The sequence below is a fragment of the Oncorhynchus gorbuscha genome, linkage group LG06 (assembly GCF_021184085.1).
Source record: "Oncorhynchus gorbuscha isolate QuinsamMale2020 ecotype Even-year linkage group LG06, OgorEven_v1.0, whole genome shotgun sequence".
In the NCBI taxonomy this organism is placed as follows: domain Eukaryota; kingdom Metazoa; phylum Chordata; class Actinopteri; order Salmoniformes; family Salmonidae; genus Oncorhynchus; species Oncorhynchus gorbuscha.
The window spans coordinates 91510712-91531543 of NC_060178.1; the positions used below are offsets into that span (position 1 = coordinate 91510712).

Here is a 20832-nt window from a genome sequence, read left to right on the forward strand (position 1 = left end):
CATATTAGTTAAGAACAGTATATTCTATATACATCTCTGAATTAAAAATTCGAGTAGGATCTATATCATCTCTATTTCTAAAACAACTTTACACGTCCGTTCTATTTTCCTGCAAAGACACGCGACTTTGACAGCTGCGAAATCTGACGTCACCTCTGATCGACACATCTTTGTCAGTGAACAAAATGGCGACCTACTGTCTTACCGTTGCTCGGTTCCAGGTAAGCGACATTTTTTCACTTGTTTAATTTAATTTTGCGCCATCGTTGTGTGAGAATTCACTCTTAAATACAAGTGAAAGCACATTGTTTGTGAATCGTATGCATATATATGATGTTTGTTTGAGAGAGAGTACGATCAAATTCTTGTCGGCCACTGACCCAGGTCATCGTGTCCTGGGTTACCACGAAGCTCGCTAGCTAGCTTCATCAAGGAGCTCAAGTTTGTCATTGACACACAAATATGGCTATTTAAAGACACTTGTATTGTGTACAGTTTGATGAATATGCTCAACTTTAAGATGTTATCGCTCTCTATATTATTTCAACCGAGGACACGTTTTATTGATTGCAAGGTTAACGCAAGGTTAGGGAACATAGCAACCACACAGGGCGCTGGCATGCACGACGCAGTCTGGCCAGTGACCAAAACAACACCGCTAGAATAGTGTCCCCCCCAGAGGTGTCATTGAAACAGTTTGTCATACGAGTCTTAACTGTTTTTTAAATGTATTTTTATCTCAATGCCCAAAGGGAGTGATTGGCCTTATGCTAAACTTCGTCGGCTCTTTTTACTTCTATTTTGATATGTTATAGATATTTTATAAGTGTTTGCTGTTCCTAATATGGTTTGAGTGACAGCACCTCCTTGTCAACACGGAAAGGCAAAATACAATTTCAATTATGTATCTCTCGGCTGTTTGTAGTCAGGGATTTTCATTGAAGGACCCATTTAGGGCTGCTTATTGACTAAACATCTGAATTTGCCAGAATTTTCTGCCTGATATTTTATATTTATAATCTGTTTCACCTTGAGTTAGAATCATTCTTTATGTGCTCAACAAGAATCTGTCCGTTTTTACTGACATTCGTACTATACTTTTTTCTGTTAATAACTCTGACTTTGCTGATTTATTGAGGAAAAATGTACTTACTGTGATTTTTTTTTTTTTTTTTGGTTGCCCCACCAAGCTATCATAAGATGAATGCACTAACTGGAAGTGTGTCTGCCGCCTGCTAAAAGACTAAAATATATTGGACAGTCCCATTCACATACTGCACTCTGTACACACACTTGCGCATAACTTCCTGTAATAAACCCACTCTTCATGCTTTATTTGTCTTTTTGCTGGTGCAGGTGCTCTTTGTCATCCAGGGTGGGCTACAGTACTGCAACCAAAGACTTATCTAAATCTAGGCCCAAATTATTTTGATGTACATGTTGTTTTTTGATCATGTTGAATTAACTCTGTTGTCAGCTTGCCCTGGGCCAGGGTGTGCGGCGTCTGCATGTGTCTGCAGCCTTCAATGCCAAGGCCAAAGTTTCAATGAGCCGCTTTGAGCCCAGTAACTACGTCAGCTATGAGAAGCTCAATGAGAACGTCAACATTGTGCGCAAAAGGTCAGTTTACCCCTCCACCGTTTACATTAGTATGTGTCCCTGTTTCATTCCATGCTTATAGTGAGATGGCCAACAGGCCAGGGTGCCAGTCTATTTCTGACTTAGCCAACTTCATTGTCTTGCCAAGGCAATGATGGGACTGTAACCCAAGTTTTTTTCTGTTCAGTGTCAGCTTTACAATTAAAGCTATTTGTAGCACTTGGCCTTTATATTAACTTAGCACCTTCTCTGCCTTCCTCCCTTCCAGACTCAACCGTCCCCTCACTCTCTCTGAGAAGATCGTCTACGGCCATCTGGATGACCCTGTGGGGCAAGACATCGCCAGGGGGCATACGTACCTACGTCTGCGGCCGGACCGCGTGGCCATGCAGGATGCCACGGCCCAGATGGCCATGCTGCAGTTCATTAGCAGTGGCCTGCCTTGTGTGGCTGTGCCCTCCACTATCCACTGTGATCATCTGATCGAGGCCCAGATCGGAGGAGCCAAGGACCTAGCGAGAGCAAAGGTGAAAGGTCAGGGAAGGCCTGAGCAGGGGATGGATTAAAAAATATATATATTATTTAACTAGGCAAGTCAGTTAAGAACAAATTCTTATTTACAATGACGGCCTACACCGCCCAAACCCGGATGACGCTGGGCCAATGGTGCTCCGCCCGATGGGACTCCCAATTACGTCCGGTTGTGATACAGCCTGGATTTGAACCAGGGTATCTGTGGTGACGCCTCTAGCACTGAGATGCAGTGCCTTAGACGGCTGCGCGGTTCGGGAGCCCCAGGACAAGGTCGTCAGTCCTGGTGGCGGGATACAGGAATAGGGAATAATGTACACATAATAATATTTGGCCTTTTCTCTTGGTCCTTAGGACATTAATGCAGAGGTGTATAACTTCCTGGCCAGTGCTGGAGCCAAATATGGAGTGGGATTCTGGAAACCAGGCTCTGGCATCATCCATCAGGTACTGTAACAAGGCTACTCTGAAATGACACTGAAGCCTCATGTTTCCCTGGTGTTAATTGCTGGCAGTGCACTTACTTGATAATAGATAAGCTGTCTTTATAGAATTAAGTTCCTAAAAATGTTAATATGAATTTCAATATTTATTCACATATGATATTGCACCTTTTTATAATGAAGAGCAGAGCTATCTGTTTACAGTGGTAAGTGCCATAACTGACTCTTATATCTCACCCATTCAGATAATCCTGGAGAACTATGCCTACCCAGGGGTGTTGCTGATTGGCACAGACTCTCACACACCCAATGGTGGTGGACTAGGCTCCATCTGCATTGGAGTGGGAGGGGCTGATGCTGTTGATGTCATGGCTGGCATCCCCTGGGAGCTCAAATGTCCAAAGGTAAGTGGGATTCCCAGTTTATATTGAACACATTTATTTTTCCCCAGTCCCAGTAATGTAGTACAGTATGATACTACATAAACCTCACTAAACCATGTTCTCCTCCTGTCAGGTGATTGGGGTGAAACTGACAGGCAAGCTGTCAGGGTGGACGTCCCCCAAGGACGTGATCCTGAAGGTGGCTGGGATTCTGACCGTGAAGGGGGGTACTGGAGCCATTGTGGAGTACCACGGACCTGGGGTGGATTCCATCTCCTGCACAGGTCTACTGCACACTGTATTACTGTCATTATCTAACAAGGATGGTGACCAGCTGACCACCGCTGCTCTTTGGTCTAATGTACTTCTGTTTTTCTATTTATGGTGTGAGGAGCACAATCATCAATCAACAGTGTTCACTATCAAGCAACATTGTAGGACATTTTGTGTTTGTAGGAATGCCCATAGAAACCCCCAGCATATTGTGTGTTTTAGGAATGGCCACAATCTGCAACATGGGGGCTGAGATTGGAGCCACCACCTCTGTGTTCCCTTACAACCACCGCATGAAGACCTACCTGGAGAAGACTGGCCGCGGAGGTCAGTCCATGTCATCAAACAAGCCTGTCTATGTGCGCGATGTGCAATGATCTGTCAGGTGATGTGCTGAATATGTTTGTGTGAAGTTCTGGGACTGCATCAAATCAAATGTATTTATATAGCCCTTCGTACATCAGCTGATATCCCAAAGTGCTGCATAGAAACACAGCCTAAAACCCCAAACAGCAAGCAATGCAGGTGTAGAAGCACGGTGGCTGGGAAAAACTCCCTAGAAAGGCCAAAACCTAGGAAGAAACCTAGAGAGGAACCAGGCTATTTGGGGTGGCCAGTCCTCTTCTGGCTGTGCCGGGTGGAGATTATAACAGAACATGGCCAAGATGTTCAAATGTTCATAAATGACCAGCATGGTCGAATAATAATAATAAGGCAGAAAAGTTGAAACTGGAGCAGCAGCACGGCCAGGTGGACTGAGGACAGCAAGCAAGGAGAATTAGAGAACACACACTTAGATTCATACAGGACACTGAATAGGACAGAAGGCACCCTACATAGTGCACTATAAAGGGAATAGGATGCCATTTGGGATGCTCCCGGGAAGGTTTTGTCACTTCTTTATAAGGGATGCTTGATCCATTTATCCGACCCCCCGTTGCCCTCCCACCCCTCTCAGACATTGCTGCCCTGGCTGACGATTATGCTGACCTGCTGGTTCCAGACCCGGGCTGTGAATATGACTCGATTGTCGAGATCAACCTGGATGAGGTGAGTCCCCTCCCCTGCTCTTTCTCTCTCACATACACACACATACTTCCAACCTGACCCGTGCTATCTTTCTCTGTCCTTCCTAGCTGAAGCCCCATATCAACGGGCCCTTCACCCCCGACCTGGCTCACCCCATGGCAGACATTGGTGCCACGGCAGTGAAGAATGGCTGGCCCCTGGAGGTCAAAGTAGGTCAGTGCAGTCTTCAGATCTTTTTGACCTCGCAGCTGGCCACTGCGTCTCACCACCATGTGTCTTTGTTCAGACCTTAATATTAATTGGCTATAACTGTGATATTACTATATATACTTTATCTGTCTTTAGTCTTATACACAGATGTATAGCTGTTCTATTCAATATGAGAAAGTAGACATGCAGTGGGTGGCTGCTTATTCTGTCCCCTCCCCTCAGGTCTGATTGGCAGCTGCACCAACTCCAGTTATGAGGACATGGGCCGCTCTGCCTCCGTGGCCAAACAGGCCTTGGACAAAGGGCTGAAGTGCAAGGCCGCATTTACCATCACCCCCGGGTCTGAACAGATCCGCGCTACCATCGAGAGAGACGGATATGTGAGTCCCTGGTACCAGTAGATGGGAAGAGGATATGACCAGGGTTCGAACTGCAGGGGTGTCTGGGGTGCTGATCTCTCCACCCAACAAATCAGGGCAACAGGATAACAGTTGTAAAATATTGTTGACATCCTCCTAAGTATCAAGGATGTTAACATTGGCCCAGCCCTGCTCTCTATTTTAAGGGCATCGCAAGTAGGGGGTTTGTAATTGGAGCTCTGTATGTTGAGATCCTCAGCAGGAGGATACTGCTGTGTCTTGGGCTCCTTCTGACTGGCCTACTGCTAGCTCCTCCTGACTGGCCTACTGCTAGCTCCTCCTGACTGAAGATGTATGTATGTTGTTCTGTAGTCAAAGATCCTCGGTGATGTTGGTGGAATGGTCCTGGCCAACGCCTGTGGACCCTGCATTGGACAGTGGGACAGGTAATAGTCAGTTGACTTACTCATTCATGTTCATTCGGTTGACATTCATTTTGAAGTTGAAAGTCTTCTATTAAAAGTGTCTTAAGATATTACCTGTGTATCAAATGGCACCCTATTCCATATGTAGAGCAGTGCTTTTGACCATGGCCCAAGGGCTCTGGTCAAAAGTAGTGCACTATATATGGAGTAGGGTGCTATTTGGGACCGTGGTAAGTTGTTGTTTCTGTTCAGGCGTGATGTGAAGAAAGGAGAGAAAAACACCATCGTCACGTCTTACAACAGGAACTTCACCGCTAGGAATGATGCCAACCCAGCCACACATGCCTTCGTCGCCTCCCCTGAGGTACTGTTAAGACTGAATATACAAACACCAGGGTTTCCGTTAAGGAAATGTGGCACTGGACATTTGACTGGCAGCATTTTAATTTAATGGACATTTGAGAAATTTACCAGACACGTATACATTGGGAGCGTAACCTGATTAGGGCATCATTTCATGGTGCTCAGAATGACAGAAATCACATTAAGATTAGGGTTATTCCTCTTAACAGAACATCGAACTTGAGGACGGAAGGTTGTGCGTCCTTCTTACCAAATTCCAATGCGCACTTTTCCTCAGCCAAAATGAGTAAAAAAAGACGACTAAATGAACTGCAAAATCACTAGCCTATGTGAATCCCCATAGTAGAAAAGTTTACCTATTCTATTGGTTAGTTATCATTCTGTGTGAGAAAGAAATGACTTATTCCAAACACTCTGGGACATTTGTGGGATGATACAATGCATTCGGAAAGTATTTAGACCCCTTGAATTTTATGTTACAAGAATATAACGAAAGCAAGTTCTCTCTTTGACAGAACGATTCCATATATTTAAAAAAAAAAATACACACATTTGAAAGTCTTCTATTGGGGGATTGCAATCCTAAAATTGATTAAATAGTTTTTTTCCGGAAAAAATAAATCACATTTACATAAGTATTCAACCCTTTACTCGGTACTTTGTTGAAGTAACTTTGGCAGCTATTACAGCCTCGAGTCTTCTTGGGTATGACGCTACAAGCTTGGCACACCTGTATTTGGGGAGTTTCTCCCATTCTTCTCTGCAGATCCTCTCAAGCTTTCTCAGGTTGGACAGGGAGCGTCGCTGCACAGCTATTTTCAGGTCTCTACAGAGATGTTTGATCCGGTTCAAGTCCCGGCTCTGCCTGGGTCACTCAAGGACATTCAGAGATCTGTCCCGAAGCCACTCCTGTGTTATCTTGGCTGTATACTTCAAATCACATTTATTTGTCATATACACATGGTTAGCAGATGTTAATGCGAGTGTAGAGAAATGCTTGTGCTTCTAGTTCCGACAATGCAGTAATAACCAACGAGTAATCTAACCTAACAATTCCAAAACTACTACCTTATACACACAAGTGTAAAGGGATAAAGAATATGTACATAAAGATATATGAATGAGTGATGGTACAGAGCGGCATAGGCAAGGTGCAGTAGATGGTATTGAGTACAGCATATACATATGAGATGAGTATGTAAACAAAGTGGCATAGTTTAAAGTGGCTAGTGATACATGTATTACATAAAGATGCAGTATGATCAGTGATTAGTTCATTGACTATAATTGCCTTTGAAGTAAGGGATCTAACATTAAGTAGCCCTATTTTGAGATGTGAGATATCATGATCTCTTTCAGTAATGACAGGAATGGAGGTGGTCATTATCCTAGTGAGATTGCTAAGGCGAACACCGCCATGTTTAGTTTTGCCCAACCTAGGTCGAGGCACAGACACGGTCTCAATGGTGATAGCTGAGCTGACTACACTAACTATGCTAGTGGCAGACTCCACTATGCTGGCAGGCTGGCTAATAGCCTGCTGCCTGGCCTGCACCCTATTTCATTGTGGAGCTAGAGGAGTTAGAGCCCTGTCTATGTTGGCAGATAAGATGAGAGCACCCCTCCAGCTAGGATGGAGTCCGTCACTCCTCAGCAGGTCAGGCTTGGTCCTGTTTGTGGGTGAGTCCTAGAAAGAGGGCCAATTATCTACAAATTCTATCTTTTGGGAGGGGCAGAAAACAGTTTTCAACCAGCGATTGAGTTGTGAGACTCTGCTGTAGAGCTCATCACTCCCCCTAACTGGGAGGGGGCCAGAGACAATTACTCGATGCCGACACATCTTTCTAGCTGATATGCACGCAGAAGCTATGTTGCGCTTGGTGATCTCTGACTGTTTCATCCTAACATCGTTGGTGCCGACGTGGATAACAATATCTCTATACTCTCTACACTCGCCAGTTTTAGCTTTAGCCAGCACAATCTTCAGATTAGCCTTAACGTCGGTAGCCCTGCCCCCGGGTAAACAGTGTATGATCGCTGGATGATTCGCTTTAAGTCTAATACTGCGGGTAATGGAGTCGCCAATGACTAGAGTTTTCAATTTGTCAGAGCTAATGGTGGGAAGCTTCGGCGTCTCAGACCCCGTAACGGGAGGAGTAGAGACCAGAGAAGACTCGGCCTCTGACACCGACCCGCTGCTTAATGGGGAGAACCGGTTGAAAGTTTCTGTCTGCTGAATGAGCGACACCGGTTGAGCGTTCCTACAGCATTTCCTTCCAGAAACCGTGAGAAAGTTGTCCGGCTGCGGGGACTGTGCCAGGGGATTTATACTACTATCTGTACTTACTGGTGGCACAGACGCTGTTTCATCCTTTCCTACACTGAAATTACCCTTGCCTAACGATTGCGTCTGAAGCTGGGCTTGCAGTACAGCTATCCTCGCCGTAAGGCGAGCACAGCGGCTGCAATTTGAAGGCATCATGTTAATGTTACTACTTAGCTTCGGCTGTTGGAGGTCCTGACGAATCGTGTCCAGATAAAGCGTCCGGAGTGAAAAAGTCGAGTAGATGATGATATAGAGTACAGTATATACGTATACATATGAAATTAATAATGTAGGGTATGTAAACATTATATTAAGTAGCATTGTTTGAAGTGGCTAGTGATATATTTTACATTTCCCATCAATTCCCATTATTAAAATGGCTGGAGTTGGGTCAGTGTCAATGACAGTGTGTTGGCAGCAGCCACTCAGTGTTAGTGGTGGCTGTTTAACAGTCTGATGGCCTTGAGATAGAAGCTGTTTTTCAGTCTCTCGGTCCCAGCTTTGATGCACCTGTACTGACCTCGCCTTCTGGATGATAGCGGGGTGAACAGGCAGTGGCTCGGGTGGTTGTTGTCCTTGATGATCTTTATGGCCTTCCTGTGACATCGGGTGGTGTAGGTGTTCTGGAGGTCAGGTAGTTTGCCCCCGGTGATGCGTTGTGCAGACCTCACTACCCTCTGGAGAGCCTTACGGTTGTGGGCGGAACAGTTGCCGTACCAGGTGGTGATACAACCCGACAGGATGCTCTCGATTGTGCATCTGTAGAAGTTTGTGAGTGCTTTTGGTGACAAGCCGAATTTCTTCAGCCTCCTGAAGTTGAAGAGGCGCTGCTTGCGCCCTCTTCACGATGCTGTCTGTGTGGGTGGACCAATTCAGTTTGTCTGTGATGTGTACGCCGAGGAACTTAACTTACTACCCTCTCCACTACTGTCCCATCGATGTGGATAGGGGGGGTGTTCCCTCTGCTGTTTCCTGAAGTCCACAGTCATCTCCTTAGTTTTGTTGACGTTGAGTGTGAGGTTATTTTCCTGACACCACACTCAGAGGGCCCTCACCTCCTCCCTGTAGGCCATCTCGTCCCCTACTTAGGGACGTTGTCCTGTTGGAAGGTGAACCTTCGCCCCAGTATGAGGTCCTGAGTGCTTTGGAGCAGGTTTTCATCAAGGATCTCTCTGTACTTTGCTTCGTTCATCTTTCACTTGATCCTGACTGTCCCTGCGGCTGAAAAACATCCCCACAGCATGATGCTGCCAGCACCGTGCTTCACTGCAGGGATGTTGCCAGGTTTCCTCCAGAAGGTTCTCCCATCTCCACAGAGGAATTCTGGAGCTCTGTCAGAGTGACCATTGAGTTCTTGGTCACCTCCCTGACCAAAGCCCTTCTCCCCCGTTTGCTCAGTTTGGCCGGTGGCCAGCTATAGAGTGGTTCCAAACTTCTTCCATTTAATAATGATGGAGGCCATTGTGCTCTTGGACCTTCAATGCTGCAAAAATGTTTTGGTGCCCATCCCCAGATCTGTGTCTTGACACAATCCTGTCTCGGAGCTCTACGGACAATTCCTGTAGAGCCTTATATAGACCCCTTCCCTTTTTCCAAATCATGTCCAATCAATTGAATTTACCACAAGTGGACTCCAATCAAGGATGATCAATGTAAACAGGATGAACCTGTGCTCAAAAAAGTAACCTATTTTTGCTTTGTCATTATGGGGTATTGTGTGTAGAGTGAGGACTTTTATTTAATCCAACATTTGGAAAAGGGAAGGGGTCTGAAATACTTCCCGAATGCACTGTGTTTTCAAAATACATACGGTCTCCAGCTCATTGCAAAGTGGTGTGAAGCTGAAGCCTGCCTACCTATATGCACTTGAATGGCGAATGGGAAGCATGCTTCAATTACCAGTTGATAAATATAAAAACAGGCAATTTGCAATTAGAATTGTTATGCAATGATTGGGCTTATAAAAGCACAACAGCAGAAAGCAATGAGCTGTTTGAGAAGCTGTAGCTGACAGATTTTCCACTCATAGGCTCGATCTTCCTCGACTTCGGCGATGTCATCTACAAAATAGCTTCCAACATTCTACTCAGACAGCATCCAGTTTGCTATCACAGTGCCATCCGTTTTGTAACCAAATCACCTTATACCACCCACCACTGCGACCTGTATGCTCTAGTCGGCTAGCCCTCGCTACATATTTGTTGCCAGACCCACTGGCTCCAGGTAATCTATAAGTCTATACTAGGTAAATCTCCGCCTTATCTCAGTTCACTGGTCACGATAACAACACCCACCCATAGAACATGTTCCAGCAGGTATATCTCACTGATCATCCTCAAAGCCAACACCTCATTTGGTCTCCTTTCCTTCCAGTTCTCTGCTGCCAGTGACTGGAACAAATTGCAAAAATCGCTGAAGTTGGAGACTTTCATTTCCCTCAACAACTTTAAACATCAACTATCTGAGCAGCTAACCGATCGCTGCAGCTGTACATAGTCCATCTGTAAATAGCCCACCCAATCTACCTACCTCATCCCCATACTGTTTTTTAAATTTACTTTTCTGCTCTTTTGCACACCAGTATCTCTACTTGCACATGATCATCTGCTCATTTATCACTCCAGTGTTAATCTTCTAAATTGTAATTATTCACTCCTATGGCCTATTTATTGCCTACCTCCTCATGCCTTTTGCACACACTGTATATAGACTCTTTTTTTCTGCTGTGTCATTGACTTGTTTATTGTGTCATTGACTACGCTTGTTTATTCCATGTATAAATCTGTTGTTGTCTGTCACACTGTTTTGCTTTATCTTGGCCAGGTCGCAGTTGCAAATGAGAACTTGTTCTCAACTAGCCTACCTGGTTAAATAAAGGTGAAATAAATAAAAATATCTTTATGCTGTGCGCGTGTGATAAACACAACCACTAACAAAAATAGACACGAGCCAATTTAATTCCACAAAATCATGCAACCTATAGATCGATAAGCATTACGTGTTATATGTATTTCCATCAATGAATAGGCTAAAAAGCATTATTTTGTAATGTGTTTCTTTTTTTTCTGTCCGGCGCCAGTTAGGGTCGTTGTCCTGTTGTATTTATCTGTTTTTTAAATTTATTTATTACCGGCTAATAGATACCTTGACACACACACACACTGCTTCTTTGCTGATTCGCCTTCATACTGTTCTCACTCACTCCCATGATAGATATTGTACACTTGCTCTCACCGGTAAACACTACACACCACCAACTACTTTGTCCTCTCCTCCTCCAGATCGTCACAGCCCTGGCAATAGCAGGAACCCTGGATTTCAACCCCGAGGTTGACTACCTCACTGCCGCCAACGGAGAGAAGTTCAAGCTGGAGCCTCCCAGCGCAGACGAGCTGCCCAAGTTGGACTTTGACCCTGGTCAGGACACCTACCAGCACCCCCCTGCAGAGGGTGGATCCAAGCTGAGGGTGGATGTCAGCCCCACTAGCACCCGGCTGCAGCTGCTGGAGCCCTTTGACAAGTGGGCGGGCGGAGATCTGGAGGACCTACAAGTCCTCATCAAGGTCAGGGGTAAAAAGGGGAAAACTAGGGTCTGTTCAGGAGGGTACAAAGTTGCATATCTTTCTGATTTAAAAATATATTTCTGGTCAAACTTACTCTTTCTTGCATCCCACCATGCTCGCTCTCTCTGCCCATCCAGGTGAAGGGGAAGTGCACCACAGACCACATCAGTGCTGCCGGCCCCTGGCTAAAGTTCCGTGGCCACCTTGACAACATCTCTAACAACATGCTGATCGGAGCAGTCAACATCGAGAACGACGGCATCAACAAGATCAAGAACCAGCTGACTGGAGAGTATGGCGGTGTTCCTGACGTCGCTCGCCATTACAAGGTTAGCTCTCCGGATGATGAACCTTGACCGCTGGCTCAAACAACATCCTCACTTGAGATTAAAAAGTGTACCCTCTGGGGCCTCCCGGGTGGCGCAGTGGTTAAGGGCGCTGTACTGCAGCGCCAGCTGTGCCATCAGACTCTGGATTCGCGCCCAGGCTCTGTCGTAACTGTCTGTGGGGCGACGCACAATTAACCTAGCGTCGTCCGGGTTAAGGAGGGCTAGGCCGGTAGGGATGTCTTTGTCTCATCGCGCACCAGCGACTCCTGTGGTGGGCCGGGCGCAGTGCGCGCTAACCAAGGTTGCCAGGTGCACAGTGTTTCCTCTGACACATTGGTGTGGCTGGCTTCCGTGTTGGATGCACGCTGTGTTAAGAATCAGTGCGGCTTGGTTGGGTTGTGTATCGGAGGACGCATGACTTTCAACCTTCGAGCCCGTACGGGAGTTGTAACGATGAGACAAGATAGTAGCTACTAAAACAATTGGATACCACGAAAAAGGGGTAAAATTGAAAATAAAATAAGTGTACCCTCCTGAGTGACGCAGTGGTGTAAGGCACATCGCAGTGCTAGCTGTGCCATTAGAGATCCTGGTTCGAGTCCAAGCTCTGTCTCGACCGGGAGACTCATGGCCTAGCGTCGCCCGGGTTAGGGGAGGGTTTGGCTGGCAGGGACATCCTTGTCCCATCGCGCGCTAGCGACTCCTGTGGCGGGCGCATGCACGCTGACACGGTCGACAGGTGTAATGTGTTTCCTCCAGGTTAAGCGGGCATTGTGTCAAAAAGTAGTGCGGATGCATGGCTCTCGACCTTTGCAATTCCCGTACGGACTCGGGAGAGGCAGGACTGTAACTACCAATTGGATACCACGAAATTAGGGCTAAAAATTTGATTTAAATGTCCCTTTTGAAAGTATGCTGTGCGCTTTTTATAGATACAGAATACCCATAAACATTTGGCCATCAGTGTAGGAAATAGCAATGATTATAAATCCATAATAATACATATATTATCACCTAATGTTGTGTTAGATATTTTTATCAACTTAAGTTCTTGTGAACATTACAAGTTTTGAATTTCTATTTATGGCCGGTAGGTCTAATTGACCTGAGCTCATACAACTTGTTTTTGAGTTAAAAAAAAGTAATTTATGGATTATTTTGACTATAACAAATACTCAGATTAAATATATTGTGCTATTTATCACAGACTGTTTTGTGTCAAAGTTTAACAAGGACTCTCTCCTCACCAGTGTCATGATCAAAGATATTCTCAAGAGCCTCACATACAGTATATCGTTTGGTCATTGTGCTGCCACAGAATGAATTGTGAGCAAGGCCTTAATCTTTATATACCTGAGCTGTGACAAAAGTTCTATATATTATTAAAACTATGTTGCAATTATTTGTGAGAATGCCAACGTGTGGTTCCCGTGGGGGAAAGATTCTATTGGGGAAAGGTTCCCGTGGGGGTTGCCATGGAAGCCAATATATTTAATCTGAGTGTGTGTGTGCTCAAACACACATGCATGTGGGGGTCTTGGAGAGGAAGTGTGTCCATCTGATGAATGGGCATGTGCCTGAACTCAATGTTATATACTAAATGTAGTCTCACCCATTGATTTCTTATGACCGGTCATTTTTGACCAGGAACACCACAGGTGTACAAAAGTTACATAATTGTAAAAACATTTTTTTTAAATTAAAATCCTAAATTTTGTGTGTTCAGATGCCCTGCGTGAACAAAGTCATGCAACCTTATGACAATCAGATTAATTGAACTACATTTTTCAGAGAGAACTTCGGTCCAATTTGACCGGAACACAACAGGAGGGTTAATAGTTTCCCTGATGTGTTTGATCTCTCCCAGGCCAACGGTCTGTCGTGGGTGGTTGTGGGAGATGACAACTATGGTGAGGGATCCAGCAGAGAGCATGCCGCCCTGGAGCCCAGACACCTGGGAGGAAGATGCATTATTGTCAAAAGCTTCGCCAGGATCCACGGTAACATTAAGCACAGGCCAAAAGGGACCGTGTGCACGTCTTTAGAACATTGCAACTACACTGCTAAAAAAATAAAGGGAACACTAAAATAACACATCCTAGATCTGAATGAATGAAATATTCTTATTAAATACTTTTTTCTTTACATAGTTGAATGTGCTGACAACAAAATCACACACAAATGATCAATGGAAATCAAATTTATCAACCCATGGAGGTCTGGATTTGGAGTCACACTCAAAATTAAAGTGGAAAACCACACTACAGGCTGATCCAACTTTGATGTAATGTCCTTAAAACAAGTCAAAATGAGGCTCAGTAATGTGTGTGGCCTCCACGTGCCTGTATGACCTCCCTACAACGCCTGGGCATGCTCCTGATGAGGTGGCGGATGGTCTCCTGAGGGATCTCCTCCCAGACCTGGACTAAAGCATCCGACAACTCCTGGACAGTCTGATGCAACGTGGTGTTGGTGGATGGAGCGAGACATGATGTCCCAGATGTGCTCAATTGGATTCAGGTCTGGGGAACGGGCGGGCCAGTCCATAGCATCAATGCCTTCCTCTTGCAGGAACTGCTGACACACTCCAGCCACATGAGGTCTAGCATTGTCTTGCATTAGGAGGAACCCAGGGCCAACCGCACCAGCATATGGTCTCACAAGGGGTCTGAGGATCTCATCTCGGATCTCATGGCAGTCAGGCTACCTCTGGCGAGCACACGGAGAGCTGTGCGGCTCCCCAAATAAATGCCACCCCACATCATGACTGACCCACCGCCAAACCGGTCATGCTGGAGGATGTTGCAGGCAGCAGAACGTTCTCCACGGCGTCTCCAGGCTCTGTCACGTCTGTCACATGCTCAATGTGAACCTGCTTTCATCGGTGAAGAGCACAGGGCGCTAGTGGCGAATTTGCCAATCTCTCTGGCAAATGCCAAACGTCCTGCACGGTGTTGGGCTGTAAGCACAACCCCCACCTGTGGATGTCGGGCCCTCATACCACCCTCATGGAGTCTGTTTCTGACCATTTGAGCAGACACATGCACATTTGTGGCCTGCTGGAGGTCATTTTGCAGGGCTCTGGCAGTGCTCCTCCTTGCACAAAGGCGGAGGTAGCGGTCCTGCTGCTGGGTTGTTGCCCTCCTACGGCCTCCTCCACGTCTCCTGATGTACTGGCCTGTCTCCTGGTAGCGCCTCCATGCTCTGGACACTACGCTGACAGAAACAGCAAACCTTCTTGCCACAGCTCGCATTGATGTGCCATCCTGGATGAGCTGTACTACCTGAGCCACTTGTGTGGGTTGTAGACTCAGTCTCATGCTACCACTAGAGTGAAAGCACCGCCAGCATTCAAAAGTGACCAAAACATCAGCCAGGAAGCATAGGAACTGAGAAGTGGTCTGTGGTCCCCACCTGCAGAACCACTCCTTTATTGGAGGTGTCTTGCTAAATGCCTATAATTTCCACCTGTTGTCTATTCCATTTGCACAACAGCATGTGAAATTTATTGTCAATCAGTGTTGCTTCCTAAGTGGACAGTTTGATTTCACAGAAGTGGGATTGACTTGGAGTTACATTGTGTTGTTTAAGTATTCCCTTTATTTTTTTGAGCAGTGTACATTGCTTCCTTCCCAACATCCACTCAAATACAGGGATGCAAAGTCATTGCTTTTTGGCGATATTCACCGGTTTGATCTCAAAATAGACCATCCAAGTGAATCATGTACATCCGAAGGGCAGGGGGCGTGTCTCGTATCGAAATCATTGACTGGAGCCTCTGGGCTCGGCACAGAAAGTTAGATGTATGGAACATTAGTTGTACCGTTTATCATAACATGCTACTTTCTGAAGTAATGCCTGTTTATTTGCACCTACAGTACCAGTCAAAAGTTTGGACACCTACTCATTCAAGGATTTTTCTTTGTTTACTATTTTTTACATTGTATAATAAGAGTGAAGACATCAAAACTGAAATAACGTGGAAGCATGTAGTAACCAAAAAAGTGTTAAACAAATCAAAATATGAGTTTCTTCAAAGTAGCACCCTTTGCCTTGATTACAGCTTTGCACACACTCAGCATTCTCTCAACCAGCTTCATGAGGAATGCTTTTCCAACTCTCTTGAAGGAGTTCCCACATATGCTGAGCACTTTTTGCCTGCTTTTCCTTCACTCTGCGGTCCAATTCATCCCAAACCTTCTCAATTGGGTTGAGGTCGGGAGATTGGAGTCCAGGTCATCTGATGCAGTGCCATCACACTCCTTGGTCAAATAGCCCGTACACAGGTGTTTTGGGACATTGTCCTGTTGAAAAACAAATGATAGTCGCTGCAGAATGCTGTGGTAGCCATGCTGGTTAAATGTGCCTTGAATTCTAAATTAAAGACAGTGTCACCAGTAAAGCACCATCACACCACCTCCTCCATGCTTCACAGTGGGAATCACACATGCAGAGATCATCTGTTCACCTACTCACAAAGACACGGCGGTTGGAACCAAAAATCTCAAATTTGGACTCACCAGACCAAAGGACAACTTCCACTTGTCTAATGTGTTTCTTGGCCCAAGCAAGTCTCTTCTTATTGGTGTCCTAGTAGTGGTTTCTTTGCAGCAATTCAATGAAAGCAGTCTCCTCTGAACAGTGGATGTGTCTGTTACTTGAACTCTGATGCATTTATTTGGGTTGCAATTTCTGAGACTGGTAACTCTGATGAACTTATCCTCTGCTACAGAGGTAACTCTGGATCTTCCTTTCCTGTGGTGGTCCTCATGATAGCCAGTTTCCTCATAGAGCTTGATGGTTTTTGTGACTGCACTTGAAGAAACGTTCAAAGTTCTTGACATTTTTCAGATTGACTGACCTTCATGTCTTAAAGTAGTGATGGACTGTCATTTCTCTTTGCTTATTTGAGCTGTTCTTGCCATAATATGGACTTGGTCTTTTACCAAATAGGGCTATCTTCTGTATACCACCCTTTACCTTGTCACAACACAACTGATTGGCTCAAACCATCAAGAAGGAAAGAAATTCCACAAATTCACTTTTAACAAGGCACACCTGTAAATTGAAATGCATTCTGGTTGAGCGACTGCCTAGAGTGTGCAAAGCTGTCATCAAGTCAAAGGGTGGCTAATTTGAAGAATATTAAATATATTTTGATTTGTTTAACACTGTTTTGGTTACTATGTGATTCCATATGTGATATTTCATAGTTGTGATGTATTCACTATTATTCTATAATGTATACAATAGCAAAAATAAAGAAACCCTTGAATGAGTCGGTGTGTCCAAACTTTTGACTGGTACCGTATGATGTGTAAGCAGTTGGCATGCCTAAAAAGTCATTTCTAAAGGCTTTTCCAGAACCTTCTCAATTAAACGTTGCCTACCTGGCAGAATGATATCATTATGAATCTGGTGGGCTTTTGTTTTGTAGACTCTCCCATCCCCAGACCTCAAAATGTCTCCCTTTGTGGTTTAAACATTGTTGTGGACTTAGAACATCCAATTTAGTTTTTCTACCTTTTTGTTTTGAAAACCTGAAGGAGAAAAAACTAATTTGGCAACAAAGATTTTATAGTTCCCTATGTCTTCCTGTTGGTGGAGACATTATAGTTTAATGTCATGATAAACCTTAAGTGCCTAGGCCTCCTGAGTGGCACAGTGGTCGACGGCACTATCGCAGTGGCACAGCTAGCACTAGAGATCCTGGATCGAGTCAAGGCTCTGTTGCAGCCGGCCGCGACCGGGAGATCCATGGTGCGACTCTCAATTGGCCCAGCATTGTTCAGGTTAGGGGAGGGTTTGGCAGGCAGGGATGTCCTTGTCCCATCGTGCACTAGCGACTCCTGTGGCGTGCCGGGCGCAGTGCACACTGACATGGTCGCCAGGTGTACGGTGTTTCCTCCGTCACGTTGGTGTGGCTGGCTTCTGGATTAAGCGGGCATTGTGTCAAAAAGCTGTGCGGCTGGCTTGCGGGTTAAGCAGGCATTGTGTCAAAACGCAGTAGGACACACGGCTCTCGACCTTCGCCTCTCCCGAGTCCGTACGGGAGTTGCAGCGATGGGACAAGACTAACTACCAATTGTGGAGCAAAAGGGGGTAATGTACAAATATATATATTTTTTAAATAAACAACCTTAAGCGCTGACCCCCCCCCCCCCCCCCATGACACAATTTTTCTGTCTTGTGAGTTGAAGTTAGGAGTATTCAGATTAACAAATGCATAATACACACACTTAATTATTCTCTGAACTGGCAAATGGATTTTCTTGCACTTCACAATGAATTTGTGTTTCTGTACTGGGGAAAGTTACATTTTGGGGGGATCCTCACCAGTTTGCTTTCCTGACGCTTACCTTTTCTTTCTTCTATCTGCAGAGACTAATCTGAAGAAACAGGGTATGCTGCCCCTGACCTTCCAGATCCCTGCTGACTACGACAAGATCCGACCAGACGACAAGATCTCCATCAAAGGACTCGCAAACTTCACCCCAGGAAAAGTGAGTGGTGTAAAATGCCAATTTGTAGGCTTTAGTTTCAGCCCATCATGATTACATCTGATTTAACTAATCATGGTCTAAATTAGACAAGATCTTAACCAGCCAGCTCCAGTGTTTAGGCTTGAAGTTTGTTTCCAGATAAGGCTCACCATGTATGTCTAACTTTGTTGCTGCCCCCTCCAGCCCCTGTCTGCAGTAGTGAAGCACAGTGACGGCAGCAAAGATGACTTCCAGCTGAACCACACCTTCAACGAGACACAGATCGAGTGGTTCCAGGCCGGCTCCGCTCTCAACAGGATGAAGGAACTCCAGTAACTGGAGAGGGAGATCTACGGATACAGGGGGAGGTGTGGAGAAGATGGGGGACACTGGTTAGGCAGAGATGGGGGCAGGTTCAGTGTTTAAAGACACGGGATGTGTTTCAATCTTGAACGGCTTCCTTTCCTCCTCTCCTTATGTTCGTTACCCTGATCTGAAGGTAAATTTGAATGACTATCTGCTCCATTTAACCAATCAGTGATAAGTAGGGAAAGGAGGAGAGGAAACTATTTAAAGAGTATTGAGACATGGCCATGGTAAAGAATAAAAGCCACACCCCCTCAGATTATATGAAGCTTCCGGTCCAGTCCAATCATCAACCACTGCATGTGTCATCAGCTGCCCACACCGTAGAGAGTCCAACAACTTCTCATATGTAAGAGACATGTTTAACCTTGCAGTACAGACGACAGGAGTGCGTAGACACAGACCAGTACTACTGTACAGTTTAAGGTAGTGTGAATTGCTGTAGTAGACTCGGATACTGTTTACAAAGGAAGGCTTACCGCTTTTGAGACACACACCAACACGTTCTTCTTTGAGTGGAACGGTAACCTAACACACTGCCAACTGCAGCTCCTCCAGTTATCACAGCTGTTCAAACAGTCCATCCAAACTGTAGTTGCTCACCTGGGCTCTGAGTCTAACGCTGTATCTGTCATAGGCTGCATGAGATATCTGCTTTAGTGATTGTGTGATGGAGTGTTTGCTTTGTCCTTTCAGCTCCATCCACACCCTGTAAGCTGCTGTTAATTTTCTTGTAGTCTCAAAGACTAGAATACACAGAGACTGGTTAACACACAGCAAACTGACATCTGTGTATGTATGTGTTGTTTATATATTAATTAGTGTGTATGCGTTAACTCTTCGTAACAACAGCCAATCTCCATAACACCCCTGTGCTTTTGGATCTTACTGAATATTACCACACTGGTCAAAGCTTCCAATATTTTAGAGTGATTACTTACCTATTGTTCCTCTAAAAGCTTGGATGTGCATTAGTGGTGTTTTGCTCGTTTTGTATTTCTGTCTCTGGAGAAACGTGTTATTTGGATTACCAGACTCTTTCGTACTGTCCTGTGTATTTTTGAGTGCCTTTTCTTTTTTTTGGGGGGGGGGTGTTATGTTAGGGTGCAGAGTTTGTCCTGGTCAGGGAAAATCTCCTGGCCCTTATGTGTTTTCCATTGTGTCTTTATCACAGAAGTGAACCCCTGTGTCAAAGCTAGATACTGCTGGACCAGTAGTTCCCAACTAGGGGTACTCCAGGCAGAGAGAGATTCAGTTGATGGTACAGTAACCAAAAAAGGTTAGAAACCACTGCACAACTCTCATTGCTTGGCAGTGAATGGGAACTCTCTCAAACCACACTAGCTAACTCTGCTTAGAAACATTTCAACAATGAATTACAATTATGAATTTCTGTAAAGTTATTAACCACATTGAAACATTGACTCCAACAGCATTAAAATTGTGACCAAGGGCAGCAACTTTCTGAGTCTGTTTTGGTGTGTTCTGCTTTGTAATAATCTCTATTGTATACCATCACCACTCCCCTCCTGTCTACAGTATTGAATGTGTCTGGATCATGTATATTTAAATATTTTTGGTTTTCCTGTTTTTTTCTGATGTTGAATAAATTAGTGTTATTCAGTCACGGGTTGTAAAATAAACTGACATTTCAATGAATATAGACCACTGCTTCTGTGGGTTAAGTTGTGTTGTCTGGAGTTTTCCTTTGTTCATTTGTGTGTGGGGTTGAGCGAGAACCCAGCAAACCAACATTCCTTCTGCAAAAGTTCCCTGAACATTCGTTAGGTTGCGGCAAATGTTTTCATAACACCAAAACTGCCCAGTCGTGCTGATGATTATAGAATGTTTGTATAAAACTTTTGCCTGATGTTGCAAGAACGTTCCTAGAACACACTGAGTATACAATTACGTGATAATGCCTGAGAAGCTGGTGTTTGGAGGATATTGGCACAGGTAATTAGGCCTGAGACTAAGTGGAGGCAACATTCTTATCCCTTGCTTGCTAGCTAGGCAACTACGGCTAACTTAGTCACATCAAAAAGTTCAGCCAGAATAACAGCAAAGTAACTGCGTTTGCAATTGTTTAAGCTCTTTTCTAGTGACATTTATCTGGATACATCCATAACAATGCGCTAATAAGGTGCGATT

General features: G+C 45.0%; 1 protein-coding gene across 1 annotated transcript; it reads left to right on the plus strand.

The window, feature by feature from the left end:
- The first annotated feature begins 64 nt into the window (after nucleotides 1-64).
- LOC124038527 (aconitate hydratase, mitochondrial-like) lies at nucleotides 65-20344 on the plus strand. Its single transcript, XM_046354530.1, has 17 exons — nucleotides 65-221; nucleotides 1478-1620; nucleotides 1868-2126; nucleotides 2485-2577; nucleotides 2819-2977; nucleotides 3090-3240; nucleotides 3452-3556; nucleotides 4188-4279; nucleotides 4366-4471; nucleotides 4691-4848; nucleotides 5200-5273; nucleotides 5505-5616; nucleotides 11223-11504; nucleotides 11642-11833; nucleotides 13701-13833; nucleotides 18215-18336; nucleotides 18520-20344. The coding sequence occupies exons 1-17, from the start codon at nucleotides 186-188 to the stop codon at nucleotides 18649-18651; spliced, it is 2349 nt and encodes a 782-aa protein (XP_046210486.1). The 5' UTR covers nucleotides 65-185; the 3' UTR covers nucleotides 18652-20344.
- Nucleotides 20345-20832: the final 488 nt, after the last annotated feature.

Excerpts from the sequence above, each read along its gene's own strand:
- LOC124038527 (XM_046354530.1), top strand. The coding sequence starts at position 186 with ATGGCGACCTACTGTCTTACCGTTGCTCGGTTCCAG. Across the intron at positions 222-1,477 it reads TTACCGTTGCTCGGTTCCAG|CTTGCCCTGGGCCAGGGTGT; the intron begins GTAAGCGACATT and ends CTCTGTTGTCAG. Across the intron at positions 2,127-2,484 it reads AGGACCTAGCGAGAGCAAAG|GACATTAATGCAGAGGTGTA; the intron begins GTGAAAGGTCAG and ends CTTGGTCCTTAG.